The sequence below is a fragment of the Peromyscus maniculatus genome, chromosome 18 (genome assembly GCF_049852395.1).
Source record: "Peromyscus maniculatus bairdii isolate BWxNUB_F1_BW_parent chromosome 18, HU_Pman_BW_mat_3.1, whole genome shotgun sequence".
Classification (NCBI taxonomy): domain Eukaryota; kingdom Metazoa; phylum Chordata; class Mammalia; order Rodentia; family Cricetidae; genus Peromyscus; species Peromyscus maniculatus.
Genome location: NC_134869.1, coordinates 1,530,001 through 1,546,908, shown reverse-complemented (window position 1 = coordinate 1,546,908; position 16,908 = coordinate 1,530,001). Strand labels below are relative to the sequence as shown.

The window sequence follows — 16,908 nt, the reverse complement described above, 5'->3', positions numbered from 1 at the left end:
CTTTCCTGGATCTCACTCTGTAGACCAGGCTGGCCTCAAACTCACAAAGATCCACCTGCCTCTGCCTCTAGAGTGCCCTCCACTGCCCGGCAGTTTCTCAGTTCTTTTCTGACTGCTTCTATTGCCTCCTCTTCTTCCACGAGTTTAGTCTTGGCCAGTTCATCTGTAAACCCACCCCCTTCAGTGACAGTGGACTTTGAAGATGGTGTTTAGTGACCTGTACATGGGAACTGTTCATGTCCCTTCACACCTTATCGCCTCCTCTGAGACTAGCTAGGTCATGGACAAGATCTTGTTAAATTCTGTCTTCTAGTTATAGGACCCAGTTGTCAGAGTCTGAGGGTGCTGGATCAGTCCAATTCTACTATCTTACACATCAGGAAACTGAGACTTGAAGTGGAAATGGTTAATAGACTTGTACTGGCTAGTTTTATGTCAACTTGACACAAGCTAGAAGAAGCTGAGAAGAGGAGACTTCTGTAAGATCAGGTTGTAGGCAAATGTGTAGAGTATTTTCTTAGTGATTGATGTAGGAGGGCCCAGCCCATTTTGGGTGGTAGCAACGTATCTGGTGGTCCTGGGTTCTATAAGAAAGCAGGCTGAGCAAGCCATGAGGAGCAAGCCAGTAAGCAGCACCCCTCTGTGGTTCCTGCCCAGTTTGAGTTCCTGCCTTGGTTTCCCTCAGTGGACTGTAACTTAGGATATGGAAGCCAAATGAACCCTTTCCTCCCCAAGTTGCTTTTGGTCATGGTGTTTCATCACAGCAATAGTAGCCCTAACTAAGACAAGACTTGACCGTGGCCATAAGGCCAATGAGAAGGGATTTGAAACCTGATCCCGTAATCTCTAAAGATGTGCACCGCACCTGAATATCCCTGTGCACCCCTCTTCTCACAACACCCCCATTCTACATACTCTTCCTTGAGTCACCAAGAGGAACTGTGGTCATCACTGGAATGGGTGCTGGTGGAATTATCTTCACAGTGACCTTCTTCCTAGTTTATCTTACTCTTGTTCTCATCAGAAGAAGGAGAAACACAGAAGACAATTTTCCTTTACTGAGTTCAACCTTTGAAATAATTTGTTCTGTTAGAGGCAGAGTACCAAGCTGAATCACAGCCCCACAGTGGTAAAGCATTTGTTTTCTCAATGGTCACTTTGTCTTTGGGGAATGCTCACTCATTCATTCTCAAGGTTTCCAACAGTCAAATCCATTGATCTTACCTGTTCAGAGACAAGGAGCAGATCAGTTTTTGTCCCAAAATAGCCAGGCCAACACTGGTACTAGCAATCTGAAGATTAAAAAAAACCTTGTTACTGCAGTGAGTGGCTGTCCATCTGGACCACAAGTGTAACAGCTCCACTCTAGGAGTATAACGAAGACATCACAAGCCCAGTGTTCCCTCTTATTCAAAAGATGTTGGCAAGAAACATCTCTACCTCTGGGCCAGCAGCCTGTGAGCATATTCTAGCACTTGGAAGGTTGAAGAAGGAAGAGGAATGAGAGTTCAAGGCCAGCGTGGGCCACATGGAGAGAAAACTGTCTTGTAGGGAAAGATGCTAAGTGTAAAGATTTCTTGCTTGAATGCTTCTTGTAAATTAGTTTTCTGGCAGTGCTGTGAATTAAACCTAGTCTTATGCATGCTGGGCCAGCAGTCTGCCACTGACCATAGCCCCAGCCCCTCTTGAGCTTTGCTTCCCCTGATCATGTGTGTGATTTTGTTTGACTTCATTGTACTGTTTTTAACTTTAATTGATCGGGGGAAATTGACTTGATTCCAGCTCTCTAATGTAAATGGAAGAGAGCATGGGAAGTAGAAATTGGTGAAATATTTTACACACAGGGTCATGAGCTCTTCTGTCTCCATATATGGCCACTTCCACATATGGGCAGGTGGGTCTGTTTTAGACAGCCCCAGTGTCTACTCTTAATTTAGGAATCACCCTTCACTCCAAACATCTAGAGGCTGCTGGCCAGTGATTCCCAGCAGGAATGGACTTGGTGCCCAGAGGCTGCTCCCCTGTATCCCCAGACTCACAAAGTCCATGGAGACAATGTGCTCGATGGTGGAGTTCTCCCGTTGAGTGAGCATGGCGACAGCAGCTGGGAACTCCAGGCTGAAATTGTTTGGGTGTAAGTTGATCACAGGAGGCCCTGTGGCCATGATCTGCAGCATGAACGGCTGGGATAAGATGTAGATCTCTGCAATCTGTCCCATTCCAGGAGAGAAACAGAGACAGAGAGTCAGGAGCTGAGGAGCAGAAACCACAAACCTGGAGTAGCTTGTGCTAAGGAAATGCAGTTAGAACAGAAAGTACCTCTTACTGGGAATAACAACGTGCGTTTGCTGAATACATCCTCTGTGTCAGCCACACAACCAGGGACTTTATCGTCTCTTATCTACTCTTCATAAAACTCCATGGCAGGTTCTATCAGTAGTGCTGTTTTATTTTTATTATTTATTTATGTAGTTTTTCGAGACAGGGTTTCTCTGTGTAGCCCTGGATGTCCTGGAACTCACTCTGTAGACCATGCTGACATTGAACTCACAGAGATCTGCCTGCCCCTGCCTCCCAAGTGCTGGGATTAAAGGCGTGCACTATCAGGAGGGCTGTTGTATAATGACGGTTGAGTGGACAGGCTAAGTGCTTTCTCATAGTTCTCACAGAATAAACTGCAGAACTGAACTTCAAGACAAGATCTGTCTGCTTTGAGTGTGTAGATGTAACCAACCGTCTTATTAAATAAGAAACACAGAAACAATGTAAAAGAGAAAGCCGAGAGGTCAGAGCTCAGAGCTAAAATCTCACCCTTCCTCCTGCTGTCCCAGCTTCGCGAAAAGAGACCTACTTCCTGTCGGTTCGTTTTTTTATAGTATGTTGTTCTGCCTTCTCATTGGTTGTAAACCCAAACACATGACTGCCTCGTCACTGTCTGAATGTACAGCCCCCTAGGTCTTAAAGGCATATGTCTCCAATGCTGACTATATCCCTGAACACACAGAGATCTTATGGGATTAAAGGCATGTGCCACCACCGCCACACTCTTGCTATGGCTCTAATAGCTCTGACCCTGAACACACAGATATCTATGGGATTAAAGGCGTGTGCCACCACCGCCACACTCTTGCTATGGCTCTAATAGCTCTGACCCCCAGACAACTTTATTTATTAACATACAATCAAAATAATAATTCAGTACAATTAGATTACCACCACAGAGTGCCTTTCTCTGAAGCATCTTGGTCTTCTAAGGCAAACTGGAGCCTGTTGGCCCACTGTGGATGATACCTGGAATGCTCGGAAGGGGTGATATTAATAGTTGTTTTACTAAGGTCACGTGTAATCCCAGTACTTGGAAAAATGACTGAAGAGGATCAAAAATTAAAGACCAGCCTGGGTTAAACATTGAGTTCCAGACCAGCCTGCACTACATAGTGAGACCTTACCTATAACTAAATAACTAACTAACCAAACAAATAAATAAAGTAGTAAGTAACGTAAGGATTAAATCTTCTGTTCAAACCAGTAATTTCTATACTTAAGTAAATTATTTTAAGGTGGTGGAACTTTCCAGATTGATTTTTTTATGAACTTACAATACTTTTAGTTATATTTTAATGGGCTTTATTTAGGAAATATTTCTGCATATTTAATTAGGAAGAAAAAATCTTGTAGGATGGAAAGATGGCTAAGTATGATGGTATATACCTTTAATCCCAGTACATGGGAGGCTGAGACAGGAGGATTGCCAGTTTACCCATTTTACATATTGAAACATTGTCAAGAAATGAAAGAGGAGGAGGAGGAAGAGAGAGGAGGAAGAAAAGAGAAGCAGGAAAGGAAGAGAGAATGGAAAAGAAATAAAAAAGAACAGAAAGATGGATTAACTTATGCTTGAATCAAAAGAGAATGTAGAAAACCCAAGAGTCTCCTAGAAGTGACTTCAGTGAGGAGCAGAACTTGAGCACTCACCTTGGAGAGCACGCTGCCAATTCCTTGAGTATTTTGATTGAAATAGTTGGAAATCTATAGGAAAGAAACACTACATCACTGCAAGACTTTCAGAAAAGATGTATTTATTCATGTACTTTATATATAAGTATATGTGTGTGTGTGTGTGTGTGTGTGTGTGTTTGTATGTATGTACATTTGCACACTTTAAGAGAACACTGGATCCCATGGAACTACAGTCATAGATGGTTGTGAGCCACCATGTGGGTGCTGGGAATTGAACCCAGGTCCTCTGGATGAACAGCCAGTGCCATTAACCACTGAGCAATCCCTCTGTACCTCATTGCAACGTTTTATCTGGGTTGTCTTTTCGGGTAAAATGTAGAATTCTCTCTAATGTGACCTGTAAAGAGGTGGAGCCACAACATGTTTAGGTAACCTCATTTTATAAAGGCAAGAGACTTGCCCAAAGTTACACTCCTTTTTTTTTTTTTTTTTTTTTTTTTTTTTTTTTTTTGGTTTTTCGAGACAGGGTTTCTCTGTGTAGCTTTGCGCCTTTCCTGGGACTCACTTGGTAGCCCAGGCTGGCCTCGAACTCACCGAGATCCGCCTGCCTCTGCCTCCCGAGTGCTGGGATTAAAGGCGTGCGCCACCACCGCCCGGCTAAAGTTACACTCCTTTAGAGAAATCCCTTCTTCACTGGAGAACTCTGTCTCATCTATGCACAATCTTTATGCAAACATTCTACAGTCATTAGCAGTAAGTCTCAAGTTATTCTTCTCTTTTCAGAGCTCCCAAAACATAAGTTGCTTAAGTAATTTACCTGGTGAGCATTTTTTTCAAGCCGAAGGCAGCTGGTACTGTTGTCGTCACTATGCTGAATGTAAGATTCACAGTAATGTGTACAATTATGATGCCCAGAAAGTGAAGATTTAAAATGGGTGCTTTTAGGGAATGGACAGACAGCTCAGTGGTTAAGAGCATTGATTGCTCTTCCGGAGGACCTGGGTTCAATTCCCAGCACCCATGTGGCAGTTCACAACTGTCTGTAGCTCCAGTTGCAGGGGATTGAACACTATCACACAGGCATACATGTAGGCAAAACACCAATGTACACAAAATAAAATAAGTCATTTAAAAAATAAAATGGATGCTTTTTGCTGACTAGCCAGAGAGGGTGTTCTTGTGATAAAAAGAGAGGTGGTGCTGGTGCTGGTGGAGGAGGTGGTGGTGATGGTGGTGGTAGTGGTGGTGGTGGTGGTGGTGGTGGTGGTGGTGGTGGTGGTGGTGATGGTGGTGGTTGTGGTGATGGTGGTGGTGGTGGTGGTGGTGGTGGTGATGGTGGTGGTTGTGGTGATGGTGGTGGTGGTGGTGGTGGTGGTGGTGGTGGTGGTGGTGGTTGGGGTGGTGATGGTGGTGGTGGTGGTGGTGGTGGTGGTGGAGGAGATGGTGGTGGTGGTGGTGGTGGTGGTGGTGGTGGTGGTGGTGGTTGGGGTGGTGGTAGTGGTGGTGGTGATGGTGGTGCTAGTGCTGGTGGAGGAGGTGGTGGTGATGGTGGTGATGGTGGTGGTGCTATTGTTGTTGGTGGTGGTAGTGATGATGGTGGTGGTAATATAACCCAGAAGCAACAGTTGCAGAGCACTTACTCTATACTGAGATTGTTCTGGAAGTTTAAACTCTTTAGTGACCATTATGACTCTAAGAGTGTGGGACCTCAGTCCCCTTTCTCAGATGAGGAAATCAACACAACCACCACCACCACCACCACCATCACCACCACCACCACCACCACCATCACCACCATCATAACCACCACCACCACCACCACCACTAAGTAGGTTGAACTGACTAAGGTCACAGATGATAAATGGTAGAGAGATAGATGTCTTCCTATTAGTTAAGATCATTCTAGAACAGTGACTAGATATCATAAAGAAGACTAAATTAGAAGAACTGGAAATCCAACAACCCCCTCCCCAAAATAATAACAGCACCCATTCTATAATTATTCATTATCTTTTTTAGGAGTGATGGTATAAAAAGGCCCAGGGATCAAAACTGTGACAAAAAAGTTCACAACAGGACACTTTAAGAAGAAAGACTAAAGATGGTGGGCATAGCTACCACCCCAAGGCTTTACTTACCTCCTTGGTGGACAGCGTGATCTCAAGAGCCCCAGTTACAAAGTGTGCAAAGGATGCAGATTTAAAGAAATACTCGGAGATGCCAATGTAGAGCATGGAGTCCCTGCTCTCTGGGAGCTCAAAGGGGGCTGGTAGGAAGGGAGGGTCAACGAGGCTTTCCAGTGGGTAGAATGCACCCTGTGGGAAGCAGAAATGAAGACCAATTATCAGGTGAAAATGCAAATGTATCACAAAGAAGCTGGGACCTCTCAAGTCCAGATAAAGAAAATCCCAGACGCTCCTTGGTAAGGAGAAAAGCATAAGGTCTTTAGGCTCCTTGGCTAGTGGCTATGTTTCAAAGCTCTGGGATTAAAAAATATTTTAAACGATATGTATGTGTGTGGGTATGTATACTTGTGTCCAGGTGCCCTCAAAGGTCAGAGGCATTGGATCTCCTGGAACTCTTACAAGTGGTTGTGAGCCACCTAGCATGGGTGCTGGGAGCAGAACTCAAGTCCTCTGGAAGAGCAGTATGCACTCAACAGCTGAGCCATCCCTCCAGCCCAGAGCTCTGGAGCGGTATGTACTCAACAGCTGAGTGATGCATGCAGCCCAGAGCTCTGGAGCAGTATGTACTCAACAGCTGAGCCATCCCTCCAGCCCAGAGCTCTGGAGCGGTATGTACTCAACAGCTGAGTGATGCATGCAGCCCAGAGCTCTGGAGCAGTATGTACTCAACAGCTGAGTCATCCCTCCAGCCCAGAGCTCTGGAGATTCTTCAGCACATCTACATGTATCTGTTCACTCTCCGGTGTTACTCCTGGAGAGGCTCCAAGCTAGAACTTCTCTTAGGAGGGAGGTGCAGTCAGGTAAGGCTCATGAATAGCTCATGAACTAGCCTTCCAGAGGCCTAGCTCTGGACCTTTAAGATACGTGACTGATGAAAAACTGGGAAGCCTCAGAAGTACACTGAGAGGCATGGACTCCAAACGTTATTGAAACATTTTTGAGACACATTTAGGTGGTCTTGTTAGATACTGGGCATTATTTAAATGCACTGTCTTAACTGATTTGAAAGACGGTGAAAGAAGGAAACATGAACCTTTTCATACACAATTGCACGTGTGCATGTGTAGTCCAGAGGCTGAGGTTGAATGTCTTGCCTAATCACTCTCCACCTTATGTTTTGAGCCAGTGTCTCTCCTTGAACCTGGAAATTGAGGATTCACCTAGCTGGCTGGTCCGCGAGCCCCAGGGATCGTCCTGTCTCTGCCTCCCAGTGCATCCCCACATGCCTGGCCTTTTCCACATGGGCTTTAGGAGACTGAACCCAGGTCCTCACGCTTGGGTCGCAGGCACTCTACACACTGAGTCGTCTCCTCAGCGTCTCCTGGTGTGTTCACTTCTAACATGCAGGTTGTTTCACTTGCAGGCTCCTAGCCTCAAATCTTTTCCAGGAGGGAAGAGGCAAAATGTCTTGATATTTTTCACTAAGACAGATAGATGGAAGTAGGGCAAGGACAACAGTCATGTGCCCACCAAGAGAGGGCTCAGGGGTCTTTGGAAAAGGTGTAAACATGAGGCAGGCGCAATAGGAAGTGAAATTGCTTGAAGAACATACAAGTCCGCTTTCTTACGTACGTGACTTTTGTCCTCCCACATGTTCTCCACAGCCAGGAGGGTGCTCTAGAACGATAGTTACCTTCAAGCTCAAGTCAAGGTGGTTCTCAGTGACTTCTGGAGGACTGAGCAGGGAGCAATCCAGCACGGTGTAGTTGTCAATCTTGGTTAAAACTAGATGACCAAGAAAGAAAATCTGTGTTCATTAAAAGTTTAATCTACACATAGTATTTGGAACACCATTTTCCCCTTTTCATAAGAAACATGTTTACATTTGAAAACTCAGGAAGAGGAAAAAGAAAAAGGCAAATATTTTTCTCAACTATCAGAGAAACATTAGTAACATTTTGGCAAGCATTTTTATGCATGTGTCCATAAAACACACACACAATGCATGTGTGATCTTTTTTTTTTTTAGTTTTAAAACTTGGTTATTATTGTACATGTGTGTGTCACGTGTGTGACTGTGGGTGCACACATATTACAGTACACGTGTGGAGCTCAGAGAACAACTTTCGGAACTGGTTCTCTCTGGCCACCTTTATATGGGTTTGGGGATTGAACTCAGGCTGTGAGGCTTGTGTGGGAAGCACCTTTCCCACTTCGCCCCCTCAGTGGCTCATGGGGTTCTATTTAAAAATTTTACATTAATTGATTGATCAATCAATCTAGTCATTTATTTGTTATTTATTTATTGCGTGCATACAAATGTGTGGATGTCAGAGGACAAGTTGTATGAGTTGATTCTCCTTCCATCATGTGGGTCCCAAGGATTGAACTCAGGCTGTCGGGGGGTGGTGGGCAACTACCCCCCTTGAGTCATCTCACAGGCCCAGTGCTTCTATTTTTAAGAAGAAATTAACAGGCTGAAGGCAGACCCGTTTCTTTCCCTTTGTTCCCTCAGATCCAATCACCCCAGTCTTATCCCTAGCCCTGCAGCAGGACACCTGCTGTGGTCTCCCTTTCCTGTCTAACCCCATCCCCAAGGGATCATCACAGAGATCTCTCCACCTCCCACTTTTCCTTTCCCCAGCTCCTCCCAGCCTCCAACACCAGCAGGCGTTCACTGGGAACACACCTACTGCGCCGCAGGCCGTGGAAGCAGGACCCGCACTGCCTCCTCCTTCCCCACCAATCCAGTCCTCCCAGTTCATCCCTAGCGCTGCAGCAGAACCCCAGCCCTCCCTGCCCCCTCCTCACATCTCCACCTACATTTGGCAGATTGCACTGTGAAAGCCCGGACTGTGTTAATAAAAGCAGCCCTGGGTCAGGAGGCAGAGCCAGCAACCACTTGACAGGAAGTAGCCAAATGTAATCCATCAATGTAACAGGTCTTTCTTTGGACTGCCAGCTCCCAAACAATGCTACAGAGACTTCTTATTAAGTATGAAAGCTTGACCTTAGCTTAGGCTTGTTCCCAACTAGTTCTTAAAACTTAAAAGAACATGTTTATATTAGTCTACATTCTGTCATGTGGCTCGTTACCTCTCCTCAGTACAGTTCATCCAACTTCTGCATCTGGTTGGTGAATTTCTGCCTTTCTGATTCTTCCCCCAGTTCCTCTCTCTCCTCAGAAGTCCTGCCTATCATCTCCTGCCTAGCTCCTGGCCATTCAGTTCTTTATTAATCCAATCAAAAGGTGACTTAGGCAGGTGAGGTAAAACAGAGACATCTTCACACACTGTGATCAAATATCCCAAAACAGGACTGGGTTACATTCAATTGAGTTGTTGGCCAAGGGTGTCCCATAGAAATCCCCCAAACAACCCAGGCTATTTCCAAGATAATGGTGGATTGTTTTCTGAGAACTGACAGCCTGGTCCCATTGCCAAGAACAACACTCAGACAACTCATTGAACATGGAGAAATTGAGCTGATGTCTACATGGATCCTTTACCTCTACATTCTAGTTATGGTGTTTTAAGGTATTCTGCACACTACCAAAAGAGAAACATAAACACCAACTCAGCCACTAAATCATTGATCTACAATTTGTCCTGCTTTCAAAATATGCTAGCACAATGGTGGCATAGAAATTACAGGAGTAACCAACCAATGTCTGATTTGACTTACAGTCCACTCAAGGAGTTGAAACCCATACCTGACATTGTTTGAGTAAACAAGAACAAGAAACTAGATAGCCAAGAGACCTAGGGTAAAATCAAATACTAGTGGTCTAAAAAAATTGCATCAATAAAATGACTCCTAATGATATTCTGCTATACTCATAGATCAGGGCCTTATCCAGTCATCATCAGAGAAGCTTTCTCTGGCAGAAGATGGGAACAGATGCAGAGATCCACAGTCAGACATTATATAGAGAAAGAGTCTAAATGGGATGTCTCCATCAGGGAGCCCTGTAGAAGAGAAGGCGCAAAGAGTGTAAGAGCCAGAGGGAATCAGGAGAACAAGGCACTCTGAATCAACTAAGCCAGGTGTATATGAGCTCACAGAGACAGAAGCAGAAGCACAGGGCCTACATGGGTCTGCACCAGGTTCTCTGGGTATATACTATAGCTTTCAGCTTAGTATTTTTATGGGTCTCCTGAATGTGAGAAAGAGTGTGGGTCTTTGACTCTTGTGCCTGCTCTTCGGACTCTTTTCCTTCTGTTGGGTTTACTTGTCCAACTTCAATAGGATGGCTTTTGCTTCACTTTATTATATTTTGTCATGTTTTGTTGTTATCTCTTAGAAGCCTGTTCCTTACTAATGAGAGACAGAAAGGGGGTAGATCCAGAGGGGATGGGAAGTGGGGTGGAACTGGGAGGAGTAGAAAGAGGAGAAATTATAGTCAGGATATAATATATGAGAAAACAATCTATTTCCAGTAAAGGGAAAAATGAAATAAAGAAGAAATTAACACAAAGATCCTTATCAATATTAAATCATACTATCAGATTGAGAGGCTTCCAACTTCAATATTAGAGATTCTATGTAGTTAGAATTTCACTTTCTATAGAGACAATAAGCATGCATCACTATTGTGGTAGAAAAAGTTTGTTTCTCTTGTAGCCCAGGCTAGCCTGGGACTCCTGTGTAGCCCAGACAGGCCCCAGATTCATAACCCTCCTTCATCAGCCCCCTGAGTGTTAGGATAGAATTTATTTAAAAGGAAATGTTATGAGAAAGGAGACGCTCATTGAGTTAGAGAGGCCATGGAAATTCTTACACATGGTGCTATTAATTGAATGAAATTTTTGTGTTTGCCTCTTCAGAACAAAGCCAAAGGCAAAAGGGAGGTGTAACAACATTGAGCAGGGTCCCTGGGAGGAAAGATTTCCATGCCCAAGATGATGCCAGTGAACACTTAGGCTCTGACTTGGCTTGGGAGAGCTGTTTTGCTGGCTACTCTGTACTCTGGAGACTTCTTCCAGGTTCTAGAGGAAGGTACCCAACGATCAACTGAATATCATGGAAGGTATTCTTCTTTCCTGTCATTGTCATAGATGGGGATGAGAAGCAGGAGCAGGTGAAGTGGCTTGCTGAGTTAGTAAGAACATAGTGTCATCCTACATCACTATGCCTTTACATTTTAAAAATGTATTCTTGGGTATATGAGAGTCTGCTTGTTTATATGTGCACCACAGGTGTGCAGGTGCACATGGTGGCCAGAAGAGGGCGTCAGAACTCCAAGAACCAACAAGATGTAGATACTGAGAACTAAACCTAGTCCTCTGCAAGAGCAACCAGTGCTCTTAGTCCCTGTGCCATGTCTCCAGCCCTCACTATAGCTTTTGAAATGTCCTTAAAGTGTCCAGTCTAACTAGATCCCATCATCCTCTGTGAGGGGATCGGGACAGGGATTCCTTACAGTGAAGGCAGGGAGGCTTGGCGAAGAAGACACTAGCTCAAGGTGCACAGCACAGGGGCTCATCCTCTGCGTCCTTCCTTCCGATCTGCTCACTTCCTTTCTCTCTGTATCCACACATCCATCCTCTGTCCCACTGTCTTTTTCCTTTTATCCCTTCATCAATTCAGTATTTATTGGCCTGTCAGCCAGGCTCTGTACCTGATGTTAGAGCAAAGCTCCTGACCCCAGGAATCTCAGAGTCCAGAGGAGGAGGGGACAGACACATGGGCAGGAAATCACAATCAGGTAGAGTAAGAACTCCCCTGAAACTGATCCGGCTGGCTCTGGGTGAAAACCTGAGGTCCCTCCTGAATACTTCCATAACCCACATTTGACCTGCTGGCAATCACTGCTGTCTACCTGCAAGGTACGTGTAGAATATAGGAACATGTCTTCCCTCTCTGTCACTCCGCCTGAGGCTAGCTGCGGTCCTTGCTTGTATGGGCCATTGTTCTACTCTGTTAAATGGTCTTTCTGCTGCCGCCTCCCTCCTCCTTCCCCGCTATTATTATCTTGAACACCAGAGTAACTGTCTCAGACTAAGAGATAGACTTCACAGTGTTCCAGATCCCTGACAAGTCTAGCCACCCCTCCCCACCTGCAAACTCAGCTCTCCACTCCCCTCAACCACGCCCTCCCTCTAGTCCTAGCATGGTCTTATAGTCCCTCTAACACACTCAGCTCATGCCTGCCTCAGGGCCTCTGAACATGTGATCTGTTGTACCCGACTGTTCTGCATGCATGCTATGGTTTGAATGTCCTTCTAAAACTCACACTTAAATTTAATTACCAATATAATGGGTATTGGCGAGTGGGCCATGGCCCAGTTACTTTGATAGGTAACTGGGCCATGGGGCAATGCCCACTGGAATAGTCCGCAACTCTCAGAGTGGGTTGGTTACAAGTTTGGCTTGATTTCTTCTCTGTCTGGTGTACACTCACTCGCCCTTCTGCCATGTTGTGACTCATCGTGGAAACCCTCACCAGATGTAACTCCTTGACCTTGAACTTTTCAGCTTCAAGACCATCAGACAAGCACCTTTCTGTTGTTTATAATTCATCCATCTTCTGGTATTCTATCACAGCCACAGAAACAGACCAAGACAATCCAGGTTGGGAGTAGCCCATCCCCAGTCCCTTCAGCTCAGTGGTGCCTTTCCTAGTCACCCTGTGTGAAACAGAAACTCTTCTTCAGCCCCTCCCTTGTTTCTTCTTATCAGTCACAATTTCCCAAATGCAGGTTTCACCTGCTCGTTTACTGCTCCCTTCTTGTAGTCCCAAGAAGGTGGGAGTCTGTCTCCTAGGCTTTGTGCATCTCCAGCACCAGGGCCCAGGTGATTCTAAGTGCTCTGCACACCATCAGCAAGCAGATGGAAGGGATGCAAAGAGAGATGAAGGGATGCAAAGAGAGCCGTGGAAAGTATCATGCAAGAAGAGGTGCCGCTGTGAGGTGTGGACGAGAGGGTCTCATAAGCCGAGTCTCTAACAAAAAGAGAAATGAAAAGGACAGGAGAAGATGGGAGATAGAAAGTCTGTGGGGACCAGCAAAGTCCTGGTGTAGAAATGGTTGCTCAGTAGAGGTCTGTTAAAGGAATGAGTGAAAGGAGAGTGGGGCTCTTCTCTAGAGTGGGCAGTGTGCGCAAAGCCAAGGAGTGAGAAGGGAAATAGAGGCAGCTTGACTGCTTGAGGAGGAAAGGTAAGAGAGAGGTGGAGACGGAATGAGTCCTCCTGTGTGGGCTTGCTTCATACTGAAGGCAGCGCCTGAAGGGGTTAGAGAAGGTGAGGCAGATAACCTGGTCAAGACGATAGATTTAGTGCCAAAGCTTGGATTAGAGCCAGGGAGGGTTTTTCTGCCCACTTATCCCTGAGAACCATCTTCTGCCACAGTAACAAAGTTGGTTGGTAGCCAAGGAATACATGTGCTATGCATAGGGCTTGTCCTATACGGCGTCCTGGGATTTTAATTTTTAGGCAGAAGAAAAGCAGAGTGACGAAAAAAAGACCTGGGTAAGGTTTGAAGCTGGGTAGAGAACTATCCAGAAGGCAGTTCCAAGACTCACCCTCCAGTGCGCTGATGTTGGCATTGAACGCCTCCACTTGATCGATGGCAATGGGACAGAGCTGGACCAAAAAAAATTTTGAAAAATTGTTACCATATTGAAAAAGCCTTCTGCTTAGGAGACAGTATCCCTGCGGCCCTGACGATGCTCCTTTAAGTTAGCTGGTGCTCTTGGCCTTCAGCCTTCGCAGATATGGGCAGTGTGTCATTCATTGAGTGCTGGCTGAGCTTCATAGCAACTGAAACCACACCCAACTAGCCCCATGAAAGAGCTTGGCTTTTCTCTTGGGACGTGCCAAGGCATGTGCTCTGTCCGTGGTGTTGGTGTCACACCTGAGGAACCTGCTGTGAAAGCAGCTGTGTCTTTCCTGCCTGGGTGCTACCAACTCCTATTGCATCAGCAGCTCTAGGTCCTCCCCGGAGTGGCTTCAGTTGGAACCTTCACTTTCGCTGGGCTAATTGGAGAGACCATGAGAGGAACCTTCACTTTCACCGGGCTAATTGAAGAGACCATGAGACTAGAGATCCACTTAGAACTCTGTTGCCCCCTCTCCCTCTCCTTTCCTTGAGACATGGTCTCATGTGGCCCATGTTGACATTTGGATTTTTTTTTATGTAGTCTAAGATGACCTTGAACTTATCATACTTCTGCCTCCTCCACCTTCCAGGAGCTGTGATTACAAGTATCCCTCAGCACATCTAGTTTACGAGATACTATAGATCAAGCCCAGGACTTCATGCATGCTAGGCAAGCTCTTTACCACCTGAGAGACATTTCCTGTCCTGTTTCTACCTTTCTGAAGGGGGTGGATGCCAGCACAGTGGATTGAGGAGAGAAACTACTAAGTTACAAGCACTGATGTGTCAGCTACATGCTCACCGATGCTCACGCAGCGTGGTGGTTTTAGCAGAGGCCAGGCAGCTAGGCCCCTGGAGTGGAAACCACTGGCAATTTACTTTCACTGTGTGACATCTGTCTCATCATCTGCAGGCAGGGGTGATTATTCCATCTACCTCATCAAGTTGTGAGGAGAAAATGAAATAAGTCTGTAGACTTCTGCTTAGCTCAGACTCTGTATAATCTTGTATATGTACAAGATCACATGTAGCCCGGGCTAGCTTCAAACTTGCTATGTAGCTGTAAATAGCCTTGAACTTCTGATCCACACCCCCATCTCTGCCTCCTAAGAGCATTGTTAGTGTGTTTCTTGGAAATTCCCGTCATCACCTGCTCATTCCTCACCTGCCCACATCTTACCTCTATTTCAAGCCTCAGTTCCCTAAATAAACATGTCTCCTAGGAGATTTTCCAGTTCTCTAAAGTCTGTCAGCTCAGTTTCATCATCATGTGACCATGTTATTCAAGCTCTGGTTCAGTGTCACAAGTCTGAGGTTTTTCTTTTCTTTTTTTTTTTTTTTCTCATTTAACTAATATTTGCCTCTTTTGTTCTCAGTAGTCCCCACTCTAGCTGCGTCTGCATTAAGAACAAAATGCTTGTCCATTCTGTGGTGGGAAACTCGAGAAAAAGTATGTAGTTTTGTTCATCTGTGTCTCCTGCCACAATGCTTAAACCATGAGAAACTATTACATTGCATAGAATAGTATGAATTAAAGTGTCTTGCATGGTGCTTAGCATACAGTTGGTGCTCAATAAATGTTTATGATAAAAATTATTAAAGTATGATAGGCCGGCTGATACCCTTTGACAGAGGTTGTCTAACTTCTGAAGACTCACCATTTCATTTAAATTCCTCAAAATGGGTTTCTCCATGGGCTCGGCAAAGGAGTTATACAGGACACTAGGAAAAATGAAAAGGAGAGCTTACCAGGGACCACGAGACACCAGTGGGAAACTTCTCCGAGGGGCAGCCCGAGGCTCCACCAGGCTGCTGTCACTCACCTGAGGCCTCCAGAAAATGAGACGCGGGCATGGCTCACTTGGGCATGACAGTCTTGGAGTTCCAGGGCTGGGTGGCCAAAGTTATTACGGGTGAGGACAACAATGCCAGTAAAGTAGATTCCAGAGAGAAATAGATCAGCAGCTCCTGAATCTTGGCTGTTCGGAGAGAAAGAGAAAGGTTACCGAGTCTGAGCCACACATGGAGATGGGTCTTCTAAGATCTCTGGGGACAGGGACTTGGCCATGCTCATATCAGAGTTACCGACACCTACAGCGGACTCAGGAGCACTGCTACTGACCAGATGAAGTGGTGAGTGTGTAAATGCACAGCTGGGGGACACTGCTTACTGACCAAATGAAGTGGTGAGTGTGTAAATGCACAGGGGTGGGACACTGCTACTGACCAAATGAAGTGGTGAGTGTGTAAATGCACAGCTGGGGGACACTGCTTACTGACCAAATGAAGTGGTGAGTGTGTAAATGCACAGCTGGGGGACACTGCTTACTGACCAAATGAAGTGGTGAGTGTGTAAATGCACAGCTGGGGGACACTGCTTACTGACCAAATGAAGTGGTGAGTGTGTAAATGCACAGCTGGAGGACACTGCTTACTGACCAAATGAAGTGGTGAGTGTATAAATGCACAGGGGTGGGACACTGCTTACTGACCAAATGAAGTGGTGAGTGTGTAAATGCACAGCTGGGGACACTGCTTACTGACCAAATGAAGTGGTGAGTGTGTAAATGCACAGCTGGGGGACACTGCTTACTGACCAAATGAAGTGGTGAGTGTGTAAATGCACAGCTGGGGGACACTGCTTACTGACCAAATGAAGTGGTGAGTGTGTAAATGCACAGCTGGGGGACACTGCTTACTGACCAAATGAAGTGGTGAGTGTGTAAATGCACAGCTGGGGGACACTGCTTACTGACCAAATGAAGTGGTGAGTGTGTAAATGCACAGCTGGGGGACACTGCTTACTGACCAAATGAAGTGGTGAGTGTGTAAATGCACAGCTGGGGGACACTGCTTACTGACCAAATGAAGTGGTGAGTGTGTAAATGCACAGCTGGGGGACACTGCTTACTGACCAAATGAAGTGGTGAGTGTGTAAATGCACAGCTGGGGGACACTGCTTACTGACCAAATGAAGTGGTGAGTGTGTAAATGCACAGCTGGGGGACACTGCTTACTGACCAAATGAAGTGGTGAGTGTGTAAATGCACAGCTGGGGGACACTGCTTACTGACCAAATGAAGTGGTGAGTGTGTAAATGCACAGCTGGGGGACACTGCTTACTGACCAAATGAAGTGGTGAGTGTGTAAATGCACAGCTGGAGGACACTGCTTACTGACCAAATGAAGTGGTGAGTGTGTAAATGCACAGCTGGGAGACACTG

General features: G+C 45.7%; 1 protein-coding gene across 1 annotated transcript in view; it reads right to left on the bottom strand.

The window, feature by feature from the left end:
• Bpifc (BPI fold containing family C) overlaps window positions 1-16,908 on the bottom strand; it is a 55,710-nt gene that overhangs the window by 12,901 nt on the left and 25,901 nt on the right. The window contains exons 5-12 of the mRNA XM_076554445.1: window positions 15,508-15,663; window positions 15,343-15,406; window positions 13,608-13,668; window positions 7,780-7,871; window positions 6,099-6,275; window positions 3,976-4,029; window positions 2,040-2,210; window positions 1,225-1,292 (exon numbers count right to left, since the gene is read on the bottom strand). Of these exons, the coding sequence (XP_076410560.1) occupies window positions 1,225-1,292; window positions 2,040-2,210; window positions 3,976-4,029; window positions 6,099-6,275; window positions 7,780-7,871; window positions 13,608-13,668; window positions 15,343-15,406; window positions 15,508-15,663 (843 nt within the window). The remainder of the gene's footprint in view (window positions 1-1,224; window positions 1,293-2,039; window positions 2,211-3,975; window positions 4,030-6,098; window positions 6,276-7,779; window positions 7,872-13,607; window positions 13,669-15,342; window positions 15,407-15,507; window positions 15,664-16,908) is intronic.